Source organism: Schistocerca gregaria, chromosome 1 (assembly GCF_023897955.1).
Source record: "Schistocerca gregaria isolate iqSchGreg1 chromosome 1, iqSchGreg1.2, whole genome shotgun sequence".
NCBI classification, from domain to species: domain Eukaryota; kingdom Metazoa; phylum Arthropoda; class Insecta; order Orthoptera; family Acrididae; genus Schistocerca; species Schistocerca gregaria.
Genome location: NC_064920.1, coordinates 837,975,204 through 838,002,377, shown reverse-complemented (window position 1 = coordinate 838,002,377; position 27,174 = coordinate 837,975,204). Strand labels below are relative to the sequence as shown.

Here is a 27,174-nt window from a genome sequence, read left to right as displayed (position 1 = left end):
GATGTCACAGTAGAGTGGTTTTCCCCGCGCGACTGGCCCTCACGCAGTGCGGGATACCTACACGAATTCAAGTGGCCGCAAATTATTTCACTGCCACCAAAAAAATAAAATCCAAACTAAGAGAGACATAGTATAGGCAATGAAATTACATGAAAGAAAACCGATGCGAGAAAATACGTCTAATCACCCAGTATGAAGATATACGGGGTGTTCAAAAAGTCTCTCCGCAGTGCCGTATGATTTCGCGTGCCGTGTGTGACAGTGAATATACCGAAATGAAACTCAGTAAAACGCAAGTTAATAATTTATTGAATATTCATTTTTGCTTACAAATTTTCACATTAAATGTTGAAAGTGTGCCCCCCAATTCGTCTTTTCATGTTTCCAAACACAAACTGTAGCATTTCTCCTGTAACAGAAGCAGTTTCAATTCATCGATGGATTTTGGACGGTTTTTATAGACAGTTGCTTCCGCTGCATCCCAGAAGAAAAGGTCGGGTGGTGTTAGGGCAGGCGACCGTGGAGGCCAAAGTCCCTGTGAAATTATGCGATCACCAAAAACATAAGAAAGCAGCGACATGGAAAAGCGAGCTGTATGCGCGGTTGCACCATCTTGTTGAAAATAACCGTTCAGTATTTCACTTAACAAAGGTTTTCCTATGAATAGGTACAGAATATCACTCCAGTATTATTGTGAGTTTATTGTTTCGTTGAAAAACCCAGGCAGGCGAACAATCATACGGAAAGCGCGGCTAACAATCATACGGCACTGCTGAGAGACTTTTTCGACACCTGGTATTATTACTTGCGATACTGACGATGAAGGATGTGAAGGGACCAATTAAATTTAAAGTTTTTAACTCCTGAAAGCCTTTAAGCCTTCTTAAGGAATAAAGTGTCCACATACAGCGATTGAACAGCACTCTCTAAGAAACAGCTTTAGAATTTTTATTAAAGTAACACGAATTATGAGCCACAATGTTGTAATCATAACGTGTGGGCTTTCACGGCCGGCGTCTTCATTCGTTATAACTTCCGGGTTGAGAGGCCGTGTAACAATACAACTTTCTGACGTTTAGTTGCCAAATACGGTTAACATCTTCTGACGTGAGTCAACTAGTGGCTGCCAGGCTGTGGAGGTCCCGTTTATAAGGAGCGCATAGAGGGCACCACCACACGTCACGTGTGGCCGACTGTAAGTCGGCTCTGACTAACGTCATTATTCTCGATTGAAGATAATCGATTTCCCATCTTTGGTGCAAAGTCGTCCGCTGGCAGCCAGTCGTTGACTCACCCCTAAAGACGTTCCCCGCAGTTGGCAACGAAACGTCAGGAAGAAGTAGTTTTACAGATCGACCACGGCCTCTCAGCCCGGAAGTTTTAACTAATGTAGCCACAATGTTGATTCTGAGGTCTGAAAAACGCATTTTGGTGCCAACTAATTAGCAAAATAATAAATGTAGAGGCAGTGTTAGACAGCAAACTATCGTAACTACCTGTGTGTTGGTCTTCAGTCCCGAGACTGGTTTGATGCAGCTCTCCATGCTACTATATCCTGTGCAAGCTTCTTCATCTCCCAGTACCTACTGCAACCTACATCCTTCTGAATCTGCTTAGTGTATTCATCTCTTTGTCTCCCTCTACGATTTTTACCCTCCACGCTCCACTCCAGTACTAAATTGGTGATCCCTTGATGCCTCAGAACATGTCCTACCAACCGATCCCTTCTTCTGGTCAAGTTGTGCCACAGACTTCTCTTCTCCCCAATCCTATTCAATACTTCATTAGTTGTGTGATCTACCCATAAGATCTTCAGCATTCTTCTGTAACACCACATTTCGAAAGCTTCTATTCTCTTCTTGTCCAAACTATTTATCGTCCATGTTTCACTTCCATACATGGCTACACTCCATACAAATACTTTCAGAAATGACTTCCTGACACTTAAATCTATACTCGATGTTAACAAACTTCTCTTCTTCAGAAAAGCTTTTCTTGCCATTGCCAGTCTACATTTTATATCCTCTCTACTTCGACCATCATCAGTCATTTTACTTCCTAAAGAGCAAAACTCCTTTACTACTTTAAGTGTCTAATTCCTTAATCTGATTTCCTCAGCATCACTCGATTTAATTTGACTACATTCCATTATCCTCGTTTTGCTTTTGTTGATGTTCATCTTATATCCTCCTTTCAAGACACTGTCCATTCCATTCGACTGCTCTTCCAAGTCCTTTGCTGTCTCTGACAGAATTACAATGTCATCGGCGAACCTCAAAGTTTTTATTTCTTCTCCATGGACTTTAATACCTACACCGAAATTTTGTTTTGTTTCCTTTACTGCTTGCTCAATATACAGATTGAATAACATCGGGGATAGGCTACAACCCTGTCTCACACCCTTACCAACCACTGCCTCCCTTTCATACCCCTCGACTCTAATAACTGCCATCTCGTTTCTGTACAAATTGTAAATAGCCTTTCCCTCCCTGTATTTTACCCCTGCCACCTTTAGAATTTCAAAGAGTATTCCAGTCAACATTGTCAAAAGCTTTCTCTAAGTCTACAAATTCTAGAAACGTAGGTTTGCCTTTTCTTAATCTTTCTTCTAAGATAAGTCGTAGGGTCAGTATTGCCTCACGTGTTCCAACATTTCTACGGAATCCAAACTGATCTTCCCCAAGGTCGGCTTCTCCTAGTTGTTCCATTCGTCTGTAAAGAATTCGTGTTAGTATTTTGAAGTTGTAGCTTATTAAACTGATAGTTCGGTAATTTTCACATCTGTCAACACCTGCTTTCTTTGGGATTGGAGTTATTATATTCTTCTTGAAGTCTGAGGGTATTTCGCCTGTTTCATACATCTTGCTCACCGGATGGTAGAGTTTTGTCAGGACTATCTCTCCCAAGGCCGTCAGTTCCAATGGAATGTTGTCTACTCCGGTGGGCCTAGTTTCAGTGCTCTGTGAAATTCTTCACGCAGTATCGTATCTCCCATTTCATCTTCATTTACATCCTCTTCCATTTCCATAATATTGTCCTCAAGCACATCGCCCTTGTATAGACCCTCTATATACTCCTTCCACCTTTCTGCTTTCCCCTCTTTGCTTAGAACTGGGTGTCCATCTGAGCTCTTGATATTCATACAAGTGGTTCTCTTATCTCCAAAGGTCTCTTTAATTTTCCTGTAGGCAGTATCTATCTTACCCCTAGTGAGATAAGCTTCTACATCCTTACATTGTCCTCTAGCCATCCCTGCTTAGCCATTTTGCACTTCCTGTCACCTCATTTTTATGACGTTTGTATTCCTTTTTGCCTCCTTCATTTACTGCATTTTAATATTTTCTCCTTTCATCAATTAAATTCAATATTTCTTCTGTTACCCAAGGATTTCTACTAGCCCTCGTCTTTTTACCTACTTTATCCTCTGCTGCCTTCACTACTTCGTCCCTCAAAACTACCCATTCTTCTTCTACTGTATTTCTTTCCCCCATTCCTGTCAATTTTTCCCTTACGCTCTCCCTGATACTCTGTACAACCTCTGGTTCTTTCAGTTTATCCAGGTCCCATCTCCTTAAATTTCCACCTTTTTGCAGTTTCTTCAGTTTTAATCTACAGGTCGTAACCAATAGATTGTGGTCAGAGTCCACTTCTGCCCCTGGAAATGTCTTACGATTTAAAACCTGATTCTTAAATCTCTGTCTTACCATTATACAGGGTGATTCAAAAAGAATACCACACCTTTAGAATTTAAAACTCTGCAACGACAAAAGGCAGAGCTAAGCACTATCTGTCGGCGAATTAAGGGAGCTATAAAGTTTCATTTAGTTGTACATTTGTTCGCTTGAGGCGCTGTTGACTATGCGTCAGCGTCAGTTGATGCTAAGATGGCGACCGCTCAACAGAAAGCTTTTTGTGTTATTGAGTACGGCAGAAGTGAATCGACGACAGTTGTTCAGCGTGTATTTCGAACGAAATATGGTGTTAAACCTCCTGATAGGTGGTGTATTAAACGTTGGTATAAACAGTTTACACAGAATGGGTGTTTGTGCAAAGGGAAAAGTTCTGGACGGCCAAGAACGATGGATCGGCCGCCAGGCAGCCCGTGACAGAACACTTCATCACTGGCATCCAAGAAGCTCTGATCTTACCCCCTGCGATTTTTTCTTATGGGGTATGTTAAGGATATGGTGTTTCGGCCACCTCTCCCAGCCACCATTGATAATTTGAAACGAGAAATAACAGCAGCTATCCAAACTGTTACGCCTGATATGCTACAGAGAGTGTGGAACGAGTTTGAGTATCGGGTTGATATTGCTCGAGTGTCTGGAGTGGGCCATATTGAACATCTCAACTTGTTTTTGAGTGAAAAAAAACCCACCTTAAATACTCTTTTTAATTATGTATAACAGAAGGTTATATTATGTTTCTTTCATTAAATACATATTTTTAAATTTGTGGTATTCTTTTTGAATCACCCTGCATAATCTATCTGATACCTTTTAGTATCTCCAGGGTTCTTCCATGTATACAACCTTCTTTCATGATTCTTAAACCAAGTGTTAGTTATGATTAAGTTGTGTTCTGTGCAAAATTCTACCAGGCGGCTTCGTCTTTCATTTCTTAGCCCCAATCCATATTCACCTACTATGTTTCCTTCTCTCCGTTTTCCTACACTCGAATTCCAGTCACCCATGAGTATTAAATTTTCGTCACCCTTCACTATCTGGATAATTTCTTTTATTTGATCATACATTTCTTCAATTTTATCGTCATCTGCAAAGCTAGTTAACATATAAACTTGTACTACTGTAGTAGGTGTGGGCTTCGTATCTATCTTGGCCACAATAATGCGTTCACTATGCTGTTTGTAGTAGCTTACTCGCATTCCTATTTTCCTATTCATTATTAAATCTACTCCCGCATTACCCCTATTTGATTTTGTATTTATAACCCTGTATTCGCTGATCAAATGTCTTGTTCCTCCTGCCACCGCACTTCACTAATTCCCACTATATCTAACTTTAACCTATCCATTTCCCTTTTTAAATTTTTGTAACCTACCTGTCCGATTAAGGGATCTGACATTCCACGCTCCGATCCGTAGAACGCCAGTTTTCTTTCTCCTGATAACGACATCCTCTTGAGTAGTCCCCATCCGGAGATCCGAATGGGGGACTATTTTACCTCCGGAATATTTTACCCAAGAGGACGCCATCATCATTTAATCATACAGTAAAGCTGCATGCCCTCGTGAAAGATTACGGCCGTAGTTTCCCCTTGCTTTCAGCCGTTCGCAGTACCAGCACAGCAAGGCCGTTTTGGTTATTGTTACAAGACCAGATCAGTCAATCATCCAGACTGTTGCCCTTGCAACTACTGAAAAGGCTGCTGCCCCTCTTCAGGAACCATACGTTTGTCTGGCCTCTCAACAGATACCCCTCCGTTGTGGTTGTACCTACGGTACGGCTATCTGTATCGCTGAGGCAAGCAAGCCTCCCCACCAACGGCAAGGTCCATGGTTCATGGGGGGGGGGGGGGGGGCGGCTAACTACCTGTAGAGTGTAATTTTCATTATGTTTAAAAACAGTTGGGTAATAACAAATGTGAACAACGAAAAAACCAAGTACCCCAAGTCATTGTTGAAAAAACTTGTGATATTCTAGCGAAAATTCATGTGTAATATTTGTGGTAGCATTAAGTTCAATGTAAATTTTACTGCATAAGGATCAAGTGAAACTAGCAAAGGGCATTACGTTGGAAACTTTTTGAACAGGCAATGAATCTCATACCTTTTCACAGCTCAAGGGGATCATTGCGCAAGGGCGAATTATGAGCATTATCTGTGTGTGTGTGTGTGTGTGTGTGTGTGTGTGTGTGTGTGTGTGTGTGTGTGTGTGTGTTTTTATAATACTGTGTACAAAAATTGTAATGTTGTGATTCTTACGACGTTAGATCACGCATATGTGTGGGAAAGGGGGGGGGGGGGGGCTTAGGACTGTTCGCTTTGATAGATCATCTACTGCGGACGTAGTATGTGCTAATGAGCGGCGTGTCGGTGGACACTGATGTTGTTGAAATTTTACAGGTGACTATTTCACAGGCTTTTAACATTTCTGCGAAAGTGGACTTTAACTTTGAACAGTAGAACAGTTAACAAATACCTGAGAATTGTGTGTTTTAGAACACACTTCACTAACGATGGTTCTGTTTGCAATTTAATAAAATTATTAAAAGGTAGCAGAAGAACTGAAGGGAAACAAGACAGGTTTGTGGCCATCCCCCAGACGCCAACGAAGAGAACGAATTTTAAATCGATCACGCACCTAATTAATCCTTTGAGACACAGGGGAAGTATGGATTCAGGAAGGGAAAGGACGTCGCAATTCTGACATGAGACTTTTTTAAGAAACTGAAATCAGCATAAAACATCGTCACAGTTGTGTGTTTTAACGCAACAACAGCTTCAGTTGCCTGGTAATATGATATACGCACCCAAAAATAATCATCAGACACACCCTTTTTTTCCTTTTTGACAGAGTATATGCTGCGATGGATATCTCCGATCGTGTGCAGGACATAGACATGAACCCAAGTCCCTGCCTTTCGCGGACAGTGCGCTACCATTTGTGCCATCAGAGAAGATCTCTGAGACCCGTTCAAAGTTTCTCACTGTTCCAATTCGTTGTAAGTGTTCAAAAAGTTGTTCGTGTAACGGGGAATCCTCTACGAGCACAGTGTGCAACTTACACCAAATACCTGCTCATTTCAAGTTCCCACTTACACTTGCGCCGGAAAATCTTATTGGTCGCACAGACTATATATACGGGGCGCACTAGCATTGATTTTCACAAACTTTTCTGGTATTCATCACAACACATACTTACACTCATCAAAGCTGTATTTCTAGCAACTTTCAAGTTATTCTCAATTGCCGATTGCCGTAACTAGCCTCCTCCTCTTCCACCTTACAGTATCAGGTTCAAACTCTTACTCTACACGCTCCTCTACAACGTCTGCAATTGAACATACGCTAGTGTGCGCAATTATAACTGCTACACCCCACCTCAAAACGCCGCACTCTCGACTTTTATTATAGAATCCTCGAAGCTCGCACAATCGCAACAACACCAAATGCAAACATACATGCTTTAAAAACATTCGTAAAGTTTCAAAACGATTCCACCTGACAGTATCTTCTATACAATCGAACAAACCTTGGGTGAATGTTAACTTACACATGAAAAACAGTTTACTCGCACTAGCTACAAGTTGCTGCTTCATGTGGTTGCAGTAAAGGTCTCTCTGGTGCAGTTAGCTCGCTCGTTAATCTGGCTTTTTCCAAGATTGCAAGAACATACAGAACGTTTCATTTTTCAGCAGGACAAGGCACCACCGCAGTGGAACACTCCTGTAATAGGGTCTCTTAACGAGCTGTCTCAGCTATGTGTCGGTCGTAAGGTGTGTACGGATTCGCATTGTACCACTGGCCTACGTCACCTGACCTCAGTACGATATTTTTCTTTTTGTGACGGTCCTTGAAAGACTCCGTCTATGTGCCTCTCCTAACAGCGTTGGGTTAACCGCGACGCTGGATATCAACAGCGGTTAACGCACGAGCTCTAGGCATCCTCGCACATGTACGGGACGAATTTGAGCCGTCTTCATGTTTTCCGTGTGTCCGACGGAGTGTACGTTAGGTTTTCGTGAAAGGTAAATGACATTAACGACCCTGGATGTAACTGTAAAAAGTACCCAACGGCTGTACATACATGTACACCCAAGAAGTGAAGTCTTGAAAACGGATGGTTCTTTCGAAAATAAGGACTTAAGTCCTATGCGATACAAAAAATTTAACCCTAGTCTCTGTCATAATGTATGTACAAGGTACAACGTTGGGCTGGTACACCTGCCTAATGTCTGCCTCGATAGCCGAGTGGTCAGCGCGACAGAATGCCATGCAAAGGGACCCGGGTTCGATTCCCGGCAGAGTCGGAGAATTTCTCCGATTAGGGACTGGGTGTTGTGTTATCATCATCATCATCATCATCATCATCATCTCCCCATCGACGCGCAAGTCGCCGAAATGGCGTCACCTAAAAAGACTTGCAGCAGGCGACCGGCCTACCCGACGGGAGGCCCCTAGCCCAACGAAATTTCATTTACCTACCTAGTACCTAAAATCGTGTAGGGTCGCGAGCACGCAGAAGTGCCGCAACACAAAGTGGCATGGACTCTATTAATGTCCGAAGTAGTGCTGGAAGGAACTAACACCATGAATCTTGCAGGGTTTTCCATAAATCCGCAAGTGCACGAGGGGATAAAGATATCTTCTGAACAGCACGTTGCAAGGCATCCCAGATATGCTCAATGATGTTCCTGTCTGGTGAGGTTGGTGGCCAGCGGAAGTGTTGAACTCAGAAGAGCGTTCCTGGAGCCACTCTATAACAGTTCTGGGCGTGTGGGGTCTCGAATTGTCCTGCTGGAATTGCCCAAGACCGTCAATGCACAATGGATATGAATGGAGGCAGCAGGTAAGACATGATGCTTACGCACGTCTCACCTGTCACATGTCACATTTGTATCCAGACATATCAGGGGTCCCATACCAATCCAACTGCACACGCCCCACACCGCTACAGAACCTCCACCGGCTTGACCATTCCCTTGTTGACATGCATGGCCTATGGGTTCATGAGGAGGTCTTGATACCCGTACATATCCATCCGCTCGATACCATTAGAAACGAGACTCGTCCAACAGGGTAACAGGTTTCTAGTCATCAACAGTCCAGTGCTGGTGGCTCTGAGCACTATGGGACTTAACATCTGAGGTCATCAGTCCCCTAGAACTTAGAACTACTTAAACCTAACTAACCTTAGGACATCACATACATCCATGTCCGAGGCAGGATTCGAATCTGCTACCGTAGCTCAGCGTTGGTGATGAAGGGCCCAGACAAAGCTTTGTGTCGTGCAGGTTCTAACAACCCTACCACAACAAAGGTCAAAAATTATTTATGATTGCAGTGCTGCTCACGCTGCTAAATATTGCATTTTCGGGCAACAACAAAGTTAAATTATGTGGCAGGTGTCAGAGCACAGTTAATAAAGTCTCGTTGTGAACTCATGGCTCAATCGTCTAGGTAGTGATGATTCCAAGCTCGGATGCAAAGAAACCTAGGTGTTATTCTGCGATATTTAAAAGTTTTATAGATGTGTTTCATAAACCATTCCTGAAGATTAAACTTTTGCAAGTTAGGGCAATGGTGATGTAAAAAAGTAATCAGCACTACGAATTTAACTTACACTTCATTTTTATCACTTTTGTTGCAATATCACGTAACTCGTTCCAAAACATCACTTCACAATATAAAACATACTTGAAAATATCTTCCTCACTGTTAAAGTTCACATTCATATACTGACTACAATTTGCGTCTTTTTAACCTGACGACCAAAGCTGTTGTTGTCTTCAGTCCTGAGACTGGTTTGACGCAGCTCTCCATGCTACTCTATCCTGTGCAAGCTGCTTCATCTCCCAGTACCTACTGCAACCAACATCCTTCTGAATATGCTTAGTGTACTCATCTCTCGGTCTCCCTCTACGATTTTTACCCTCCACGCTGCCCTCCAATGCTAAATTTGTGATCCCTTGATGCCTCAAAACATGTCCTACCAACCGATCCCTTCTTCTAGTCAAGTTGTGCCACAAACTACTCTTCTCCCCAATCCTATTCAATACCTCCTCATTAGTTACGTGCTCTATCCACCTTATCTTCAGTATTCTTCTGTAGCACCACATTTCGAAAGCTTCTATTCTCTTCTTGTCCAAACTAGTTATCGTCCATGTTTCACTTCCATACATGGCTACACTCCAAACAAATACTTTCAGAAACGACTTCCTGATACATAAATCGATATTCGATGTTAACAAATTTCTCTTCTTCAGAAACGCTTTCCTTGCCATTGCCAGTCTACATTTTATATCCTCTCTACTTCGACCATCATCAGTTATTTTACTTCCTAAATAGCAAAACTCCTTTACTACTTTAAGTGTCTCATTTCCTAATCTAATTCCCTCAGCATCACCCGATTTAATTTGACTACATTCCATTACCCTCGTTTTGCTTTTGTTAATGTTCATCTTATATCCTCCTTTCAAGACACTGTCAATTCCGTTCAACTGCTCTTCCAAATCCTTTGCTGTCTCTGACATAATTACAATGTCATCGGCGAACATCAAAGTTTTTACATCGTCTCCATGAATTTTAATACCTATTCCAAATTTTTCTTTTGTTTCCTTTACTGCTTGCTCAATATACAGATTGAATAACATCGGGGAGAGGCTACAACCCTGTCTCACTCCTTTCCCAACCACTGCTTCCCTTTCATGCCCCTCGACTCTTATGACTGCCATCTGGTTTCTGTACAAATTATAAATAGCCTTTCGCTCCCTGTATTTTACCCCTGCCACCTTTAGAATTTGAAAAAGAGTATTCCAATCAACATTGTCAAAAGCTTTCTCTAAGTCTACAAATGCTAGAAACGTAGGTTTGCCTTTTCTTAATCTTTCTTCTAAGATAAGTCGTAAGGTCAGTATTGCCTCACGTGTTCCAACATTTCGACGGAATCCAAACTGATCCTCCCCGAGGTCTGCATCTACCAGTTTTTCCATTCGTCTGTAAAGAATTCGCGTTAGTATTTTGCAGCCGTGGCTTATTAAACTGATAGTTCGGTAATTTTCACATCTGTCAGCACCTGCTTTCTTTGGGATTGGAATTATTATATTCTTCTTGAAGTCTGAGGGTATTTCGCCTGTCTCATACATCTTGCTCACCAGCTGGTAGAGTTTTGTCAGGACTGGTTGTCCCAAGGCCGTCAGTAGTTCTAATGGAATGTTGTCTACTCCGGGGGCCTTGTTTCGACTCAGGTCTTTCAGTGCTCTGTCAAACTCTTCACGCAGTATCGTATCTCCCATTTCGTCTTCATCTACATCCTCTTCCATAATATTGTCCTCAAGTACATTGCCTTTGTATAAACCTTCTATATACTCCTTCCACCTTTCTGCCTTCCCTTCTTTGCTTAGAACTGGGCTGCCATCTGAGCTCTTGATATTCATACAAGTGGTTCTCTTATCTCCAAAGGTCTCTTTAATTTTCCTGTAGGCAGTATCTATCTTACCCCTAGTGAGATAAGCTTCTACATCCTTACATTTGTCCTCTAGCCATCCCTGTTTAGCCATTTTGCACTTCCTGTCGATCTCATTTTTGAGACGTTTGTATTCCTTTTTGCCTGCTTCATTTACTGCTTTTTTATATTTTCTCCTTTCATCAATTAAATTCAATATTTCTTCTGTTACCCAAGGATTTCTAGCAGCCCTCGTCTTTGTACCTACTTTATCCTCTGCTGCCTTCACTATTACATCCCTCAGAGCTACCCATTCTTCTTCTACTGTATTTCTTTCCCCTATTCCTGTCAATTGTTCCCTTATGCTCTCCCTGAAACTCTGTACAACCTCTGGTTCTTTCAGTTTATCCAGGTCCCATCTCCTTAATTTCCCACATTTTTGCAGTTTCTTCAGTTTTAATCTACAGTTCATAACCAATAGATTGTGGTCAGAGTCCACATCTGCCCCTGGAAATGTCTTACAACTTAAAACCTGGTTCCTAAATCTCTGTCTTACCATTATATAATCTATCTGATACCTTTTGATATCTCCAGGGTTCTTCCACGTATACAACCTTCTTTCATGACTCTTAAACCAAGTGTTAGCTATGATTAAGTTGTGCTCTGTGCAAAATTCTATTAGGCGGCTTCCTCTTTCATTTCTTAGCCCCAATCCATATTCACCTACTATGTTTCCTTCTCTCCCTTTTCCTACACTCGAATTCCAGTCACCCATTACTATTAAATTTTCGTCTCCCTTCACTATCTGAATAATTTATTTTATTTCATCGTACATTTCCTCAATTTCTTCATCATCTGCAGAGCTAGTTGGCATATAAACTTGTACTACTGTAGTAGGTGTGGGCTTCGTATCTATCTTGGCCACAATAACGCGTTCACTATGTTGTTTGTAGTAGCTTACCCGCACTCCTATTTTGTTATTCATTATTAAACCTACTCCTGCATTACCCCTATTTGATTTTGTGTTTATAACCCTGTAGTCACCTGACCAGAAGTCTTGTTCCTCCTGCCACCGAACTTCACTAATTCCCACTATATCTAACTTTAACCTATCCATTTCCCTTTTTAAATTTTCTAACCTACCTGCCCGATTAAGGGATCTGACATTCCACGCTCCGATCCGTTCACTCTCTAATAACCACTTACGCGCCCAAAAATCAGAGTTACAAGTACGTCAATGATCATAGCGACAAAAGAAAGAACACACATAATAATAATATCGTTGCAATATATACATATCGATGTATCGAAGTACCTCTACATTAATGAAATCAAATCTGAATGTTGTCACAGAAATATGTTAACTATTTTACAGAAACACAGTAGAATATTGCTGGTATCGAGAGGTTAGGGTGAGGTGCCATAATGGTTACGTAATTGAAGCACCATTACAAACGGTACACGAGTGAGCCTTCGGCTCCGAAAGCCCATATCGATGATGTTTCGTTGAATGGTTCCCACGCTGACACTTGATGGCCCAGCATTGAAATCTGCAGCAATCTGCGGTAGTGTTGCACTTCTGTCACTTTGAACGATTCTCTTCAGAAGTTGTATGTCCCGTTCTTGCAGGGTCTTTTTCCGGCCGTAACGATGTAAAAGAATTGATGTTGTACCCGATTTCTGATAGTCACGGGACACTCGTGAAACGGTCGTAGCCTATGGGAAAATCCCCACTTCATCGCTTCCTCGGGGATGCTGTGTCCCATCGCTCGTGCGCCGATTATTATCACACATTCATACCCACTTAAACCTTGATAACCTGCCACTGTAGAAGCAGTAACCCTTCTGACAACTGCGCCAGACACTTGTTGTCTTATATAGGCGTTACCGACCTTATTCTGCCTGTTTACATATTATTTTATATACATGCCTATACCCGTTGCTTTTAAAAAGGATAGTTCAACGTTCTGTCAGCAACGATATCCTTAGGCATTAGGAACGGAGCAGATTTCGAACAGAATGGTAGAGAAAGAAACCTGGTATGTCTTTCAAAGACATTCATAAACGGAAACGACGGAATATGTAAGTCTTAAGGCCAGTTGACCGTTTAAACGCCGACAGTGACTAGCTGAAAGTGCATGAAGCTCGACTGTGTAAGGTGAGGTATATATTGACAGAATCCTGCAATGTTTATCACTTAAATATGTTACTTAGACAAATGTATTCCCGAAATTTCACTACTCTACATTAATTACTTGTTCCGATTTTTTCCGCCAGTTTATTTAATATATGTACCTTTGTTTGTTTATTAAGATTCGTACGAAAAACTTATTTGCAGAAAAAATGTTGAATATGCGCATAAAATAAGGCATCAAAACCGAAAACACCCTTAATCCCATGGGCAGATTCAATCCGGGGCCAGCAGACCTGCCCGAACTCTGGAATCGGTGTGCTAGCACGCGCGATTTTCTGGGCGTGTGCAACAGCACTCGTAACGTCGTCAACGTGACTGTAGTATTTTTTGTACATGCTTAAAAAAGGAAACAATTATAAAAATATAAACCTAGACTTGAATTTAATATTTATGTTTAGGTTTTTAAGAGATGATATTCTGTGAAAAATCCAGACGTGAGAGAACAAAATGAAAGTAATTTCCAGGTCAGCACTTCAAACTTAATCTGGAACACCTATTTTTGAGAAATCATTTGACAAAAATGTTAAAAATGCAAGCTATTATTATTATTATTATTATTATTATTATTATTATTATTATTATTCAATGGTTTTACATACTATACACTTTTACATTATCACGTGGCAATGGTCCTATGAAGTAGAAAATGTTAAATACGCCGAGACTGTACTTTAGCCACGCAATGTAATTAGAATACGGCGTTTGTGACAGTTTGGTCGGTCATGCTGATTTGTTTGTTAAGCACTTATCTCAAGATGTGATGGACGTGCCGCTTTGCTTGCGACCAAGAAAATTCAGACAAATTGGTTTAAAGTGGTCATCTTGACAAATTCTCAGTATGATGTCTGCAACTATTAACAATATCGGATAGGAGATTATCCAGCGATAGGCATTTGAGAATAAGGGGAGAGGAAGTGCTAATTGAAACAATTACGTCACGGTCTTGGTGAACAAAAACGCGGCACTCACTGCTGAAAAGACACCAGCAACTCTAGTGACAAGAAGTCCACTCCGCAATGTCGTATGTGCAGTGAGACTGATGCTACATACATATTTTACTGATGCTTGGTACCGAAAAATATATCACGAGCCTAAATAATGGTAAAATAAATACAAAGGGATCCAAAGCTCGTTTATGGAATGACATAACCCACAATGTATTCATTGAAAAATATTCTGAAGCTGTGCGTAACGTATCAAACTGGAAGCAAGAGAATATGAACACGATATTTCACATCAATTAAAACTGACATATTAACATAGTGACCCTTTAAAATTATTTTAATAACTGGGTATGCTTTTTATATTTTCATCTGTTAACGTCCGAAAAAGCGGCGAATGTCTTATTTTTGTGATACTACTTATTTTTGTACTACACAGCTTCATGAGGGTGTTTCAACGAAAGCTCGTATCGATAGGGCTTTGAATCGACCAATAAGAAACGGTATGTCTCGCTGTTTTATTTTAGCACGTACCTGACTAGAAAGTTAACATTAACTGTATCCAACCAACTTATTCCCCTTTATGTATAACGGCAGCGCTGCATACAGACCGATATTTGTAACGAGTGATCCTCTGTCCCGTAATGTAAGTTATCATGTCTTAAGTCACTTGCGTTAATTTATCTTGTTGTTGGAGGATAAAAAATCGTATTTCCACCGTTCTGAAGATGATCGCGTTGGTCGAATAAATATGTAAAATTTTAATTTCTACCGATCACTCTTACCCTGCAGAGCAAATGCCTACACTCACTGAAATTGCGCAATTTGTTTCTTTTTATTCAGGAAATAGTTTTGTTTTTGTCGCTATATTATGACGCCTGTGTAGTAATCATCTCTTCCGCTATCTTTACACTGGGTTATCTGGCGCGTTGAATAATGTAGGTTTCCTGTTTTTGGTTTCTTTCAAAGTGTAAAAAAGGAACTTTCACATTGTGTAAATATACGAAGTTTTCTGCGATTCATCGTGTCTTCTGTCGTTTGCTATCCAATTCTTGTTCTTAAAAGCAAATGTTAGTGCTCGGAAAATGTAGGTTACAAAAAATTGCTATTAAAGAATCCTGTAATCTGCTTTTCCACATCTGCTGTGATCGTTAGGAAACCCATAGAATGACAGATGTCTTTCCGTTTTTGTTACAATTTATTGCGCTACATACGGCCCCTTCTGATACTTGTACCATTCGTTTGTTACGAAAAAATGGTTCAAATGGCTATAAGCACTATGGGACTCAACCGCTGAGGTCATAAGTCCCCTAGAACTTAGAACTACTTAAACCTAACTAACGTAAGGACATCACACACATCCATGCCCGAGGCAGGATTTGAACCTGCGACCGTAGCGGTCACGCGGTTCGAGACTGTAGCGCCTAAAACCGCACGGCCACTCCGGCCAGCCCCGTTTGTTACGGCATTTAACAGTCCACGTTACTCTAGGCTTGGCACGCTACTGTAGCAGTGTGTAGTGCAGCTGCTGCTGGTCTTGGTGTTGTAGAACCAGGGGTACTGAACCTTTTTTAACTGCTGCCTGCTTTAGTGTGTGTCAGTAGTGAAGATTTGTAACTGCCCACCGGTTCCTCAGTAATGGTGATTTTATAATCTAGGAAAATTACTTTACTTTACAGAATTTATAAAGCACAGTTACCGCAAGCTAACGAACATAATGCAGGCTTCACTTACCGGTTAATCATCTCAAGTCTAACTGCTTGTGATAAAGCAACACTTTCTCGAAAATTGGGTACACTGTATTTCGTCTGGAAGTAGATTGCAGCTACAAGTTCGTGCGTCAATCGTTGTGAGAAGCTCGTATTGTGGTTTTGAAACAGAAATGGGGCAGTTTGCGTCTGAACAGCGAATTGACCTTGTGGTGTGTTGCATAAAGACAGGCTCCACGAAATAATGTAAAGAAATGTTTCGAGCGAAGTATCCTGTCAGGAAACTCCCCACCATCAGCACTATTCGAGGCCTGTGCAAAAACTGGACGACTGTAGAATCCGTTCAGAATGCGCAGAGGAATAGGCGACTGACAGAGAGGAACCCTGAAACTACACTCCTGGAAATGGAAAAAAGAACACATTGACACCGGTGTGTCAGACCCACCATACTTGCTCCGGACACTGCGAGAGGGCTGTACAAGCAATGATCATACGCACGGCACAGCGGACACAACAGGAACCGCGGTGTTGGCCGTCGAATGGCGCTAGCTGCGCAGCATTTGTGCACCGCCGCCGTCAGTGTCAGCCAGTTTGCCGTGGCATACGGAACTCCATCGCAGTCTTTAACACTGGTAGCATGCCGCGACAGCGTGGACGTGAACCGTATGTGCAGTTGACGGACTTTGAGCGAGGGCGTATAGTGGGCATGCGGGAGGCCGGGTGGACGTACGGCCGAATTGCTCAACATGTGGGGCGTGAGGTCTCCACATTACATCGATGTTGTCGCCAGTGATCGGCAGAAGGTGCACGTGCCCGTCGACCTGGGACCGGACCGCAGCGATGCACGGATTCACGCCAAGACCGTAGGATCCTACGCAGTGCCGTAGGGGACCGCACCGCCACTTCCCAGCAAATTAGGAACACTGTTGCTCCTGGGGTATCGGCGAGGACCATTCGCAACCGTCTCCATGAAGCTGGGCTACGGTCCCGCACACCGTTAGGCCGTCTTCCGCTCACGCCCCAACATCGTGCAGCCCGCCTCCAGTGGTGTCGCGACAGGCGTGAATGGAGGGACGAATGGAGACGTGTCGTCTTCAGCGATGACAGTCGCTTCTGCCTTGGTGCCAATGTTGGTCCTATGCGTGTTTGGCGCCGTGCAGGTGAGCGCCACAATCAAGACTGCATACGACCGAGGCACACAGGGCCAACACCCGGCATCATGGTGTGGGGAGCGATCTCCTACACTGGCCGTACACCTCTGGTGATCGTCGAGGGGACACTGAATAGTGCACGGTACATCAAAACCGTCATCGAACCCATCGTTCTACCATTCCTAGACCGGCAATGGAACTTGCTGTTCCAACAGGACAATGCACGTCCGCATGTATCCCGTGCCACCCAACGTGCTCTAGAAGGTGTAAGTCAACTACCCTGGCAGGCAAGATCTCCGGATCTGTCCCCCCATTGAGCATGTTTGGGACTGGATGAAGCGTCGTCACACGCGGTCTGCACGTCCAGCACGAACGCTGGCCCAACTGAGGCGCCAGTTGGAAATGGCATGGCAAGCCGTTCCACAGGACTACATCCAGCATCTCTACGATCGTCTCCATGGGAGAATAGCAGCCTACATTGCTGCGAAAGGTGGATATACACTGTACTAGTGCCGACACTGTGCATGCTCTGTTGCCTGTGTCTATGTGCCTGTGGTTCTGTCAGTGTGATCATGTGATGTACCTGACCCCAGGAATGTGTCAATAAAGTTTCCCCTTCCTGGGAGAATGAATTCACGGTGTTCTTATTTCAATTTCCAGGAGTGTATATACAGAATTCGCATGGACATTACGAGAAGTCGTCGCAAGTTAGTAACGAGGTTACCGCATCAGGTTGGCATGCCTCATACATCATGCACTAAACGATATGAAATTTAAATTTAAAGCTTATTGTATAAGTGTGGTGCAAGAGTTGAAATTCGAGGATCAGGAAGTTCATTATTGTAACTGGCTGTTAACATCCATTCCTACTAGGAGCCCTTGCTTTACTTCGTGTCAGATGAGAGCTGGTTTCATTTACCAGGTTACTTAACCTCTCCTGATCAGCACATGCCGGTCGCGGGCTAAGCCACGTATTGTCCATGGACAACATCTCCACTCAGAGGAGACACACTATGTGATCAAAACTATCCCGACATCCCCAAAAACGTACGTTTTTCATATTAGGTGCTTTGTACTGCCACCTACTATCAGGTACTCCATGTCAGCGACCTCAGTAGTCATTAGATATTGTGAGGGAGCAGAATGGAGCGATCCGCGGAGCTCACGGACTTCGAACGTGGTCAGCTGATTGGGTGTCACCTGTGTCATACGTCTATACGCTAGATTTCCACACTCATCAGCATCGATAGCTCCACTGTTTCCCATGCGATAGTGAAGTGGAAACGTGAAGGAACACGTACAGCACCAAAGGGTACAGGCCAACCTCGTCTGTTGACTGACAGACACCGCCGACAGTTGAAGAAGGTCGTAATGTGTAATAGGCAGACATCTATCCAGACCATCACACAGAAATGCCCAACTGCATCACGATCCACTATGGCAGTTACGCGGGAGGTCAGAAAACTTGGATTTCATGGTCGAACGGCTGCTCATAAGCCACACATCGCGCCGGTAAATGCCAATGACTCTCTTGGTTTAAGGAGCGTAAACATTGGACGATTGAATAGTGGAAAAACGTATGGAGTGATGAATCACGGTACACAATGTGGCGATCTGATGGCAGGGTGTGGGTATGGCGAGTGCCCGGTGAACGTCATCTGCCAGCGTGTGTAGTGCCAACAGTAAAATTCGGAGGCGGTGGTGTTATGGTGTGGTAGTAACTTTCATGGAGGGAGGCCTTGCACCCCTTGTTGTATTGCGTGGCACTACCACAGCACAGGCCTATAGACGTTTTAGACAGCTTCTTCCTTCCAACTGTTTAAGAGCAATCCGGGGATGGCGACTGCATCTTTCAACACTATCGAGCACCTGTTCATAATGCACGGCCTGTGGCGGAGTGGTTACACGACAATAACATCCCTGTAATGGACTGGCCTGCACAGAGTCGTGACCTGAATCTTACAGAACCCCTTTGGGATGTTTTGAAACGCCGACTTCGTGCCAGGCCTCACCAACCGACATCGATACCTCTCCTCAGTGCAGCACCCCGTGAAGACTGGGCTGTCATTCCCCAAGGAACCTTCCAGCACCTGAACGTATGCCTACGAGAGTGGAAGCTGCTATCAAGGATAAGGGTGGGCCAACACCGTACTGAATTCCAGCATTACCGATGGAGGACGCCACGAACTTTTAGGTCATTTTCAGTCATGTATCCGGATTCTTTCGATCACTTAGTGTAGATGTTTGGTGTGCGCTGTCTGGCACGCATTATTGTCCCAATATTTTTCAGTTACACATTAAGTGCAGATACCTAGTGATCTTTGACTCTTTCTACGCACAATTAACAGACGCAGAGAAACTGTATGCAGTACCAACGAGATGGAACAACCTCTCTCACATCCTACTCAAGTATGGCTCACATTACCAACGTGTTGCCTGACAACAAACTTGTCAGCTGACGCCCGAATCTCATGGTCGTGCGGTAGCGTTTTCGCTACCCACGAGCGGATTCCCAGGTTCGATTCCAGGCGGGGTCAGGGATTTTCTCTGCCTCGTGATGGCTGGGTGTTATGTGACGTCCTTAGGTTAGTTAGGTTTAAGTAGTTCTAAGTTCTAGGGGAATGATGACCATAGATGTTAAATCCCATAGTGCTCAGAGCCATTTTTTTTGTCAGCTGACGTCCTCAGACTTAACATCGAGTGATTTTTATTTATGAGGCACACTAAAAAGCAGGGTGTACACTGACAATATTTGCACAGTCGACGATCTTGAACGTAATATTACCAGAGAAATTATCACCACGCCTGCAGAATTACAGCGTGTTGCTGGGAACGTCATCACGCGAAGTTAGCGGTGCTGGATGCCCATGGTCCCACTTCCACATCTCTTCTAAACAAATAGCTGCATGTTTTTTTTACGTTACACAGTATTTACTCTTTTTTAGTTACTTCATTGTTACTTGAATCTGGCGCGTGAGGCTTACCGGTTTTATGTGAGACATCTTGTAATAATTACTTACCAAGTGCGTTACGTAAAAATTGTATGAAAACGGAATGAAAATGTTTAAAAAATACTTGACACCTAACGCCCGACATAGAAGTTTAAACGGCCGCTAGTGGGCGGTAGGGACCAGACTGGCCACCACTGTGCTAGCTGTGGGCGCCGCACGCACCTGGGAGGAGCCGTTGCTGAGCGGCGCGCTGTTGTCCGGCGGAGCGGCGGGTGTGCTGGCGGCGGCGGGCAGCGGGCGCCTCTTGAAGCCGAATAGCGTGGCCTGGCCGCGGGTGTACGCCGTCTCCGGCTTCGAGCCCGGCTTGGTGGCGCTGACGGTGACTCCGTTCTGAAAACAACGCCATCCGTTAGCCTACGCTGCGAAGTAATGCACACTTGCTTTCTAAGAAAGTGTCTCCCGCACCACAGTCTCCTAAGTGACGAAGTGGAACCTCTCATTTTGAAAGAAATTAGAAAAGACGTGCAAAAATAAACCATTGTTCTTACTAAAAATTTGTCATTCACTCTGAAACGGAACCTACGAGATGATGAGACTGCGCGGCAGTTCATAACCGTGCACCGGACGTCGACTCGAACCGCTACCCTTTTAGTATCACGGGGAATGCTGTTGCAAATTCGAAACGAGCTCTCAAGGGGTCCTCTGCACAGTCCAACCCTAAGCTAGAGCTTCTTCCAATCAATATGTGGCATACAGAAAAACAGCGCTTGACAGTATTGGTTAAAAACAGTCTTGGTTGCAATTTTAGTTTATTATTTTTCAACGACGCGTTTCGCCTTATTTAGGCATCTTCAGGTTATCTTTTCTAGATGGACGCGAGAGAAACCAAGACCTGCATAACGCGTTTCCGTTCACAGTAGCGAGTAACAGAGTAAGATGGGGGGCAAGTTACTGGCAATCGACGCTGTGGCGCATTATGCTTACTTCCCGAGCCTGTGAACGGAAACGCGTTATGCAGTTCTTGGTTTCTCTCGCGTCCATCTAGAAAAGATAACCTGAAGATGCCTAAATAAGGCGAAACGCGTCGCTGAAAAATAATAAAAGAAACTAAAATTGCAACCAAGACTGCTTTTAACCAATATTAATCTAGAGCTTTAACATATCATACACTGAAGCTCCAAGTAAATTAGTATGGCCATGCGTATTCATATAAAGAGATATGTAAACAGGCAGAATACGGCGCTGCGGTCGGCAACGCCTGTATAACACAAGTGTATGGCGCAGTTGTTAGATCAACTTGCTTCAATGGCATGTTATCAAGATTTAACTGGGTCTGAACATGGTATTACAGTCGACGCACGAGCGGTGGGGCACAGTATTTCCGAAGTAGCGATGAAGTGGGGATTTTCCCGTACGACCATTTCATGAGTGTACCGTGTGTATCGGGAATCCAGTGAAACATCAATTCTGCGACACCGCTGCGGCCGGAAAAAGATCCTGCAAGAACGGGACCAACAACGACTGAAGAGAATCGTTCAACGTGACAGAAGTGCAACCCTTTCGCAAATTGCTACGGATTTCAATGATGGGCCGTCAACAAGTGTCAGCGTGCAAACCGTTCAACGAAACGTCACCGATATGGGCTCTCAGAGCCGAAGGCCACTCGCGTACCCTTGATGACTGCACGACACAAAGCTTTACGCCTCGTCTGGGCCCGTCAAAACAGACAATGGACTGTTGATGAATGGAAACATGGTGCCTGGTCGGACGAGTCTCGTTTCAAATTGTATCTGGCAGAGAGACGTGTACGGGTATGGAGACAGCTTCATAAATCCGTGTACCCTGCATGTCAGCAGCAAACTGTTCAAGCTGGTGAAAGCTCTAATAGTGCGAGGTGTGTGCAGTTTCAGTGATATGGGACTCTTAATACGTCTAGATACGACTCTGACAGGTGACACGTACGTTAGCATCCTGTCTGATCACCTGCATCCATTCATGTCCACTGTGCATTCCGACGGACTTGGGCAATTCCAGCAGGGCAATGCGACACCCCACACGTCCAGGATCGCAATAGAGTGGCTCCAGGAATATTCTTCTGAGGTTAAACACTTCAGCAGACCACAAAACACCCCAGACATGAATATTATTGTGATATCTTGCAACGTGCTGGTCAGGAGAGATCTACGACCACTCGTTCTCTTATGGATTTTTGGACAGCCCTGCGGGATTCATGGTGTCACTTCCAGCACTACTTCAGACATTTGGTGAGTCCATGCCATGTCGAATTGCGGCACTTTTGCGTTTTAGCGGGGGCCTACACGATACTAGGCAGGTGTACCAGTTTCTTCGGCTCTTCAGTGTTTCATGGCCGCGAGTGTTTGCCCGCCCCATTTACCGTTGCAGGCGCCAGACGTGTTTTTGTTATCAGGGGAAAAGTGCAGCGTCTAACCCTGTGATGGACTGGTCTGTCCATAATTCTTTCAAACGGCTTGTGGTGGAGCCTACAGGCCGGTTTAACTCTCATAATACCGGAGGAGGCGTGTACTTCATGCATACCTTTTGAAAATATTGTAATCTAGCCATCTGCTTTGTACTCGAAAATTTTGAAAAAAATTATAATTTAATAATTTTTACACTAGATTCAGTAGTTTTAAATTTTTCAGTAAAACATAAATAAAAAATTTAAGGTTTAGTACTGAACGTGACTTTTCGCAGCTTAAGTCAAACTACTGTCCTTACGTTCAGGACCTTTCTCACACATGTTATATATTTATCTTTAAAATGTATGTTGTGAATAAAAGCCAACGACAATTAAAAATTTGTATTTTTTACTTTTTGTGGTGGTCACAAATTACCTCTTACCACAGTGTACAAATTACGAAAAATGCGTTGGTATTGCTGAGATTATGCTGAAGGATATTTTCGGGTTCTGGGCACTACTCATACATCAGTATTTATTTAGAAATTATGTTGTTAATAAAAATTAACAGCAATTCATGAAATCCGTTTTTACTTTATTGTGGTGTGCTCAAGGACCCCCTACCCTGATAGTACGCCTTATGGAAAATGCGATGGTACTGTTAGGGTCAAGGACGTCTAATAATCTTGGGAAGAAACTTCCGAACTCCTGGCAGGAAGCACCTTACAGCTATTAGTGGGAGTAGGTCGTGGCAAATGAAAGTGCCTTGTAATCTGTTGCTGAACCTCACTGGCTGAAAAGGTTAAAAGTTAAGTAATTTCCCGAAGTATTTGGCGCTCGTGAAATCGAAGGGATGGTAAGCATTATACAAGTCGTGTGCTTTCTGGAGGCCGTCTTTTCGTGGTCCATTTCTTTTAAGTCGGCAATAGGTAATCCTTGTGACGAACCAAGTTATTTCTTGTAGTAATGAAAACGGAGAAAAGCCGATACTGTATGCCCGTGCGCGGACGAGGATTTCTGGCGAGTCATTTGTGGTTTTTTAGGCGAATGTTGCCGTATTACGTACGACCTGGCGGTACGCAGAGGCCTCAAAATTGCGTTGTGGAAGCCAACAGCCAGCTGGAATGTTTCCCTTCCAACTCAGAACTGGGAATGTTTCCCTTCCAACTCAGAACTGGGAATGTTTCCCTTCCAACTCAGAACTGGGAATGTTTCCCTTCCAACTCAGAACTGGGAATGTTTCCCTTCCAACTCAGAACTGGGAATGTTTCCCTTCCAACTCAGAACTGGGAATGTTTCCCTTCCAACTCAGAACTGGGAATGTTTCCCTTCCAACTCAGAACTGGGAATGTTTCCCTTCCAACTCAGAACTGGGAATGTTTCCCTTCCAACTCAGAACTGGGAATGTTTCCCTTCCAACTCAGAACTGGGAATGTTTCCCTTCCAACTCAGAACTGGGAATGTTTCCCTTCCAACTCAGAACTGGGAATGTTTCCCTTCCAACTCAGAACTGGGAATGTTTCCCTTCCAACTCAGAACTGGGAATGTTTCCCTTCCAACTCAGAACTGGGAATGTTTCCCTTCCAACTCAGAACTGGGAATGTTTCCCTTCCAACTCAGAACTGGGAATGTTTCCCTTCCAACTCAGAACTGGGAATGTTTCCCTTCCAACTCAGAACTGGGAATGTTTCCCTTCCAACTCAGAACTGGGAATGTTTCCCTTCCAACTCAGAACTGGGAATGTTTCCCTTCCAACTCAGAACTGGGAATGTTTCCCTTCCAACTCAGAACTGCGCTCTTTTTTTGTTATGGAGGTTAAAGGTAGGGCTGCAAGGAGCCAGATGGAGGCAGGCTGTGTATGAGTGGTGCACTTATTCTAGTCCATTGGTCGTACTTCCGAATCTTCCTAAGAGTAGTTTGATGTCTACACGGTTTTTCATTATTGACTTTCGAGTAGCGAGGAGTTTAACTCCGCCTCGCAGGCTAATCTGGGCCCGTTAAAAAAACGTCATGGAAGGTCTGAAAACGGACAAAAGAAGCTCATCTTCATCCCTTCCTCTTCTATCTCGAACGCACCCGCCGCCGCCCCCCCCCCCCCCTACACACACACACACACACACACACACACACACACACACACACACACACACACACACACACACACACACACACACACACACACACGTGCGAAAGGAAAATACTTTGTGGAAGTATCACTATGAATATTATATTGCAGAGAGAAGCCGGAAACGAAGCCAGATTGGCGCTATGTTGAAGTCTCTACCGTTCAGCCTGCCTGTCTGATCACGGGATTGCTCCAATTCGCGAACCGTGACACTGAAAAGGAGCAAATTCCTCGGCGTGCGCGGAGTGCCGGCGGCGCTGGCCTGCGAGTGCCGGACAAGAACCAGCGACTGGACCGACCTTCCAGATCTCCCCGGCGCGGAAGCACGCAGGGCCGTCTGCGCGCCACCTACCGCGGAGGACAGCGAGCCAAAGACTCGGCGGGCTGTCTAAACGCCAGGCGCACGCCGCACGTACAATCCTCCTCAGGCCGGCGTCTCTGCGACAGATCGCAGTCGGTCGCTCGTCTCGGCACCCCATACTCGAGCGATTTGCCAAGAAATTTCTATCAGTACTTTGTACTTCACTGATTCGAGAAGTTCTGCTGTGTAAAATGAACTATGTTTAACAGCAGTTGCAGCTGATTTCTGTATCCCCGTAAATACTTGCAAAACATAAATTTAAAATAAACGAGAATTAAAATTTATTAAACTTATTTTGAAATTCTTATCTTAGGAACTGAAGGTTACTTTACAGACACAATTACATTTTCCACTGCAGCCAAATGCGTTGCGTACATTTCTGCATTGTGTCAATACAATTCGTTTTACGCTTATTAGTCATCAATTCCTTTTCTTATTCATTAGTCTTATAGTTTAACAGCAAGTACTTACACAAATTACTCAATGTGTCTCTCAAGATGTTGTCAATACCGGCACTACTTATTACCTCAACTATTTTTATAAACTGTATGTAAGAGTATATGAAATGTCGAGAGACCTTAGTGTAACTGTATAGTCTAATAGATTTGCCCTAAACGTATTGAAGTATCCTTTGAACACTCCAGTACATATGTAAGCCACCGCATCAAACGCCTTCAGAAAATCTACAACCATGGAACCTGCCTGTTACGCTACATCCATGGTTCCCCGGTTAACATGTGAGAAAAGAACAAGCCGAGTTTCACATGGACTACGCTTTCTAGAACCCTGCTGACTTGCTGACAGGTTCTTCTCCGTCTGAAGGAAATTTATTGTGTTCGAATTCAGAATCTATTCAACTCTACAGCAAACCAATGTTAAGAATATTGGTCTGCAATTATACGGGTCCGTTCTCCTGCCCTTCGTAAATAAAGAAGTCATCTGCTTTTTTTCAGTCGCTTTGAACCTAGCTCTGGGCGAGAAATTCACCATAAATGCAAGCTAAGTAAGGGGCCAATGCCGTGGAGTAGTCTTTGTAAAACAGAATTGGGATTTCATCCAGACCTGGCCATTTATTTTTTTTTCAACTCTTTCAGTTGCTTCGCTGCGCCGAGGGCACTTAATACTGTGTACTCCCTACGGGAGTCCCTAATGTTCCTTATGTTTGTTCTTAGTAAAACATAAAATTAGTTTTATCAATCAAATGATTAGACCACGTGTAACTTCTATACATAAACAGATAGTTCAAATGAAAAAAATATTGAGATATCTTATACACATTCGAAATTTAATGGAATCTGTAACACGCACTCCATACATAGACTACACCACAGCAAATCAAATATGGCAATTTATACCATACAACTGTTGCATTATTCTATATTTTGTGTGTGTGTGTGTGTGTGTGTGTGTGTGTGTGTGTGTGTGTGTGTGTGTGTGTGTTTTATTACCCCCTTGAAAATGGCATAGCGACTACAAATGGACCAACAGTATAACAACAAATAATTCAGTCGTTTTGTTTGGCGAATAATTTGTCATTTAAAAAGTTTTTTTATTTATCAACTGGGACCTGAAATATTTTTATTCACTGGAGCATTATGTAAATATAATGATTTTCTTCATTCTATCTATGAATCGTGATGTGTATAGCCGATCATAAATATAACTGAAGCGTATTTATGCTCCCGTTACTCGATAATAATCTAACATACAGCACCTCACGCAGAACAGTTGTTGCCCACAAACAGAAGTATCTGAGACAGCAGTAGATGTTACGTTTGTGGTTATATTACAACGCGCTGCAGACGTGCCATGGTCACCGTAAACTTCTTGTTTCATTTAATTAAAATCTTCATAGTTTCTCCTGCGCCCTTTACGCGCCAGAAGGACGTTAGCATTATGAATCAGAAATGCACAGGAAGCATCCTCACACCCTTTAGGACGAAATTAGGACACACTCGTATGTGTATGTAACGTTTGCGGGAGCGACTGACGACATCCATACTACAGCGACGATTCCCCACATGGTCCACGCAATGTTGAAGGTCGTCGGACTGAAGCTGTTACCTCTGTTCCTTTGGGTCTGTTCGCAACGAATCCGTGCTTGAATTCCTGGTGCAACGGACTGCAAACATCACTGTGCTTACCAGTACGTTATCAATAACCAGCGCTAAAGTCAAGGTCCATAAGATGTTTTTTC

The 27,174-nt window shown here is 43.5% G+C and overlaps 1 protein-coding gene across 21 annotated transcripts in view; it reads right to left on the bottom strand.

The window, feature by feature from the left end:
- The window catches only part of LOC126272220 (uncharacterized), a 622,019-nt gene that overhangs the window by 294,750 nt on the left and 300,095 nt on the right, over positions 1–27,174 (bottom strand). For 19 of the 21 annotated variants that reach the window (XM_049974930.1, XM_049975070.1, XM_049974981.1 and 16 more), the window contains one exon: positions 20,295–20,462. The exons of the other annotated variants lie outside the window; for them this stretch is intronic. In XM_049974930.1, coding sequence (XP_049830887.1) covers positions 20,295–20,462 — 168 coding nt within the window. The remainder of the gene's footprint in view (positions 1–20,294; positions 20,463–27,174) is intronic. 21 annotated transcript variants of the gene reach the window in all.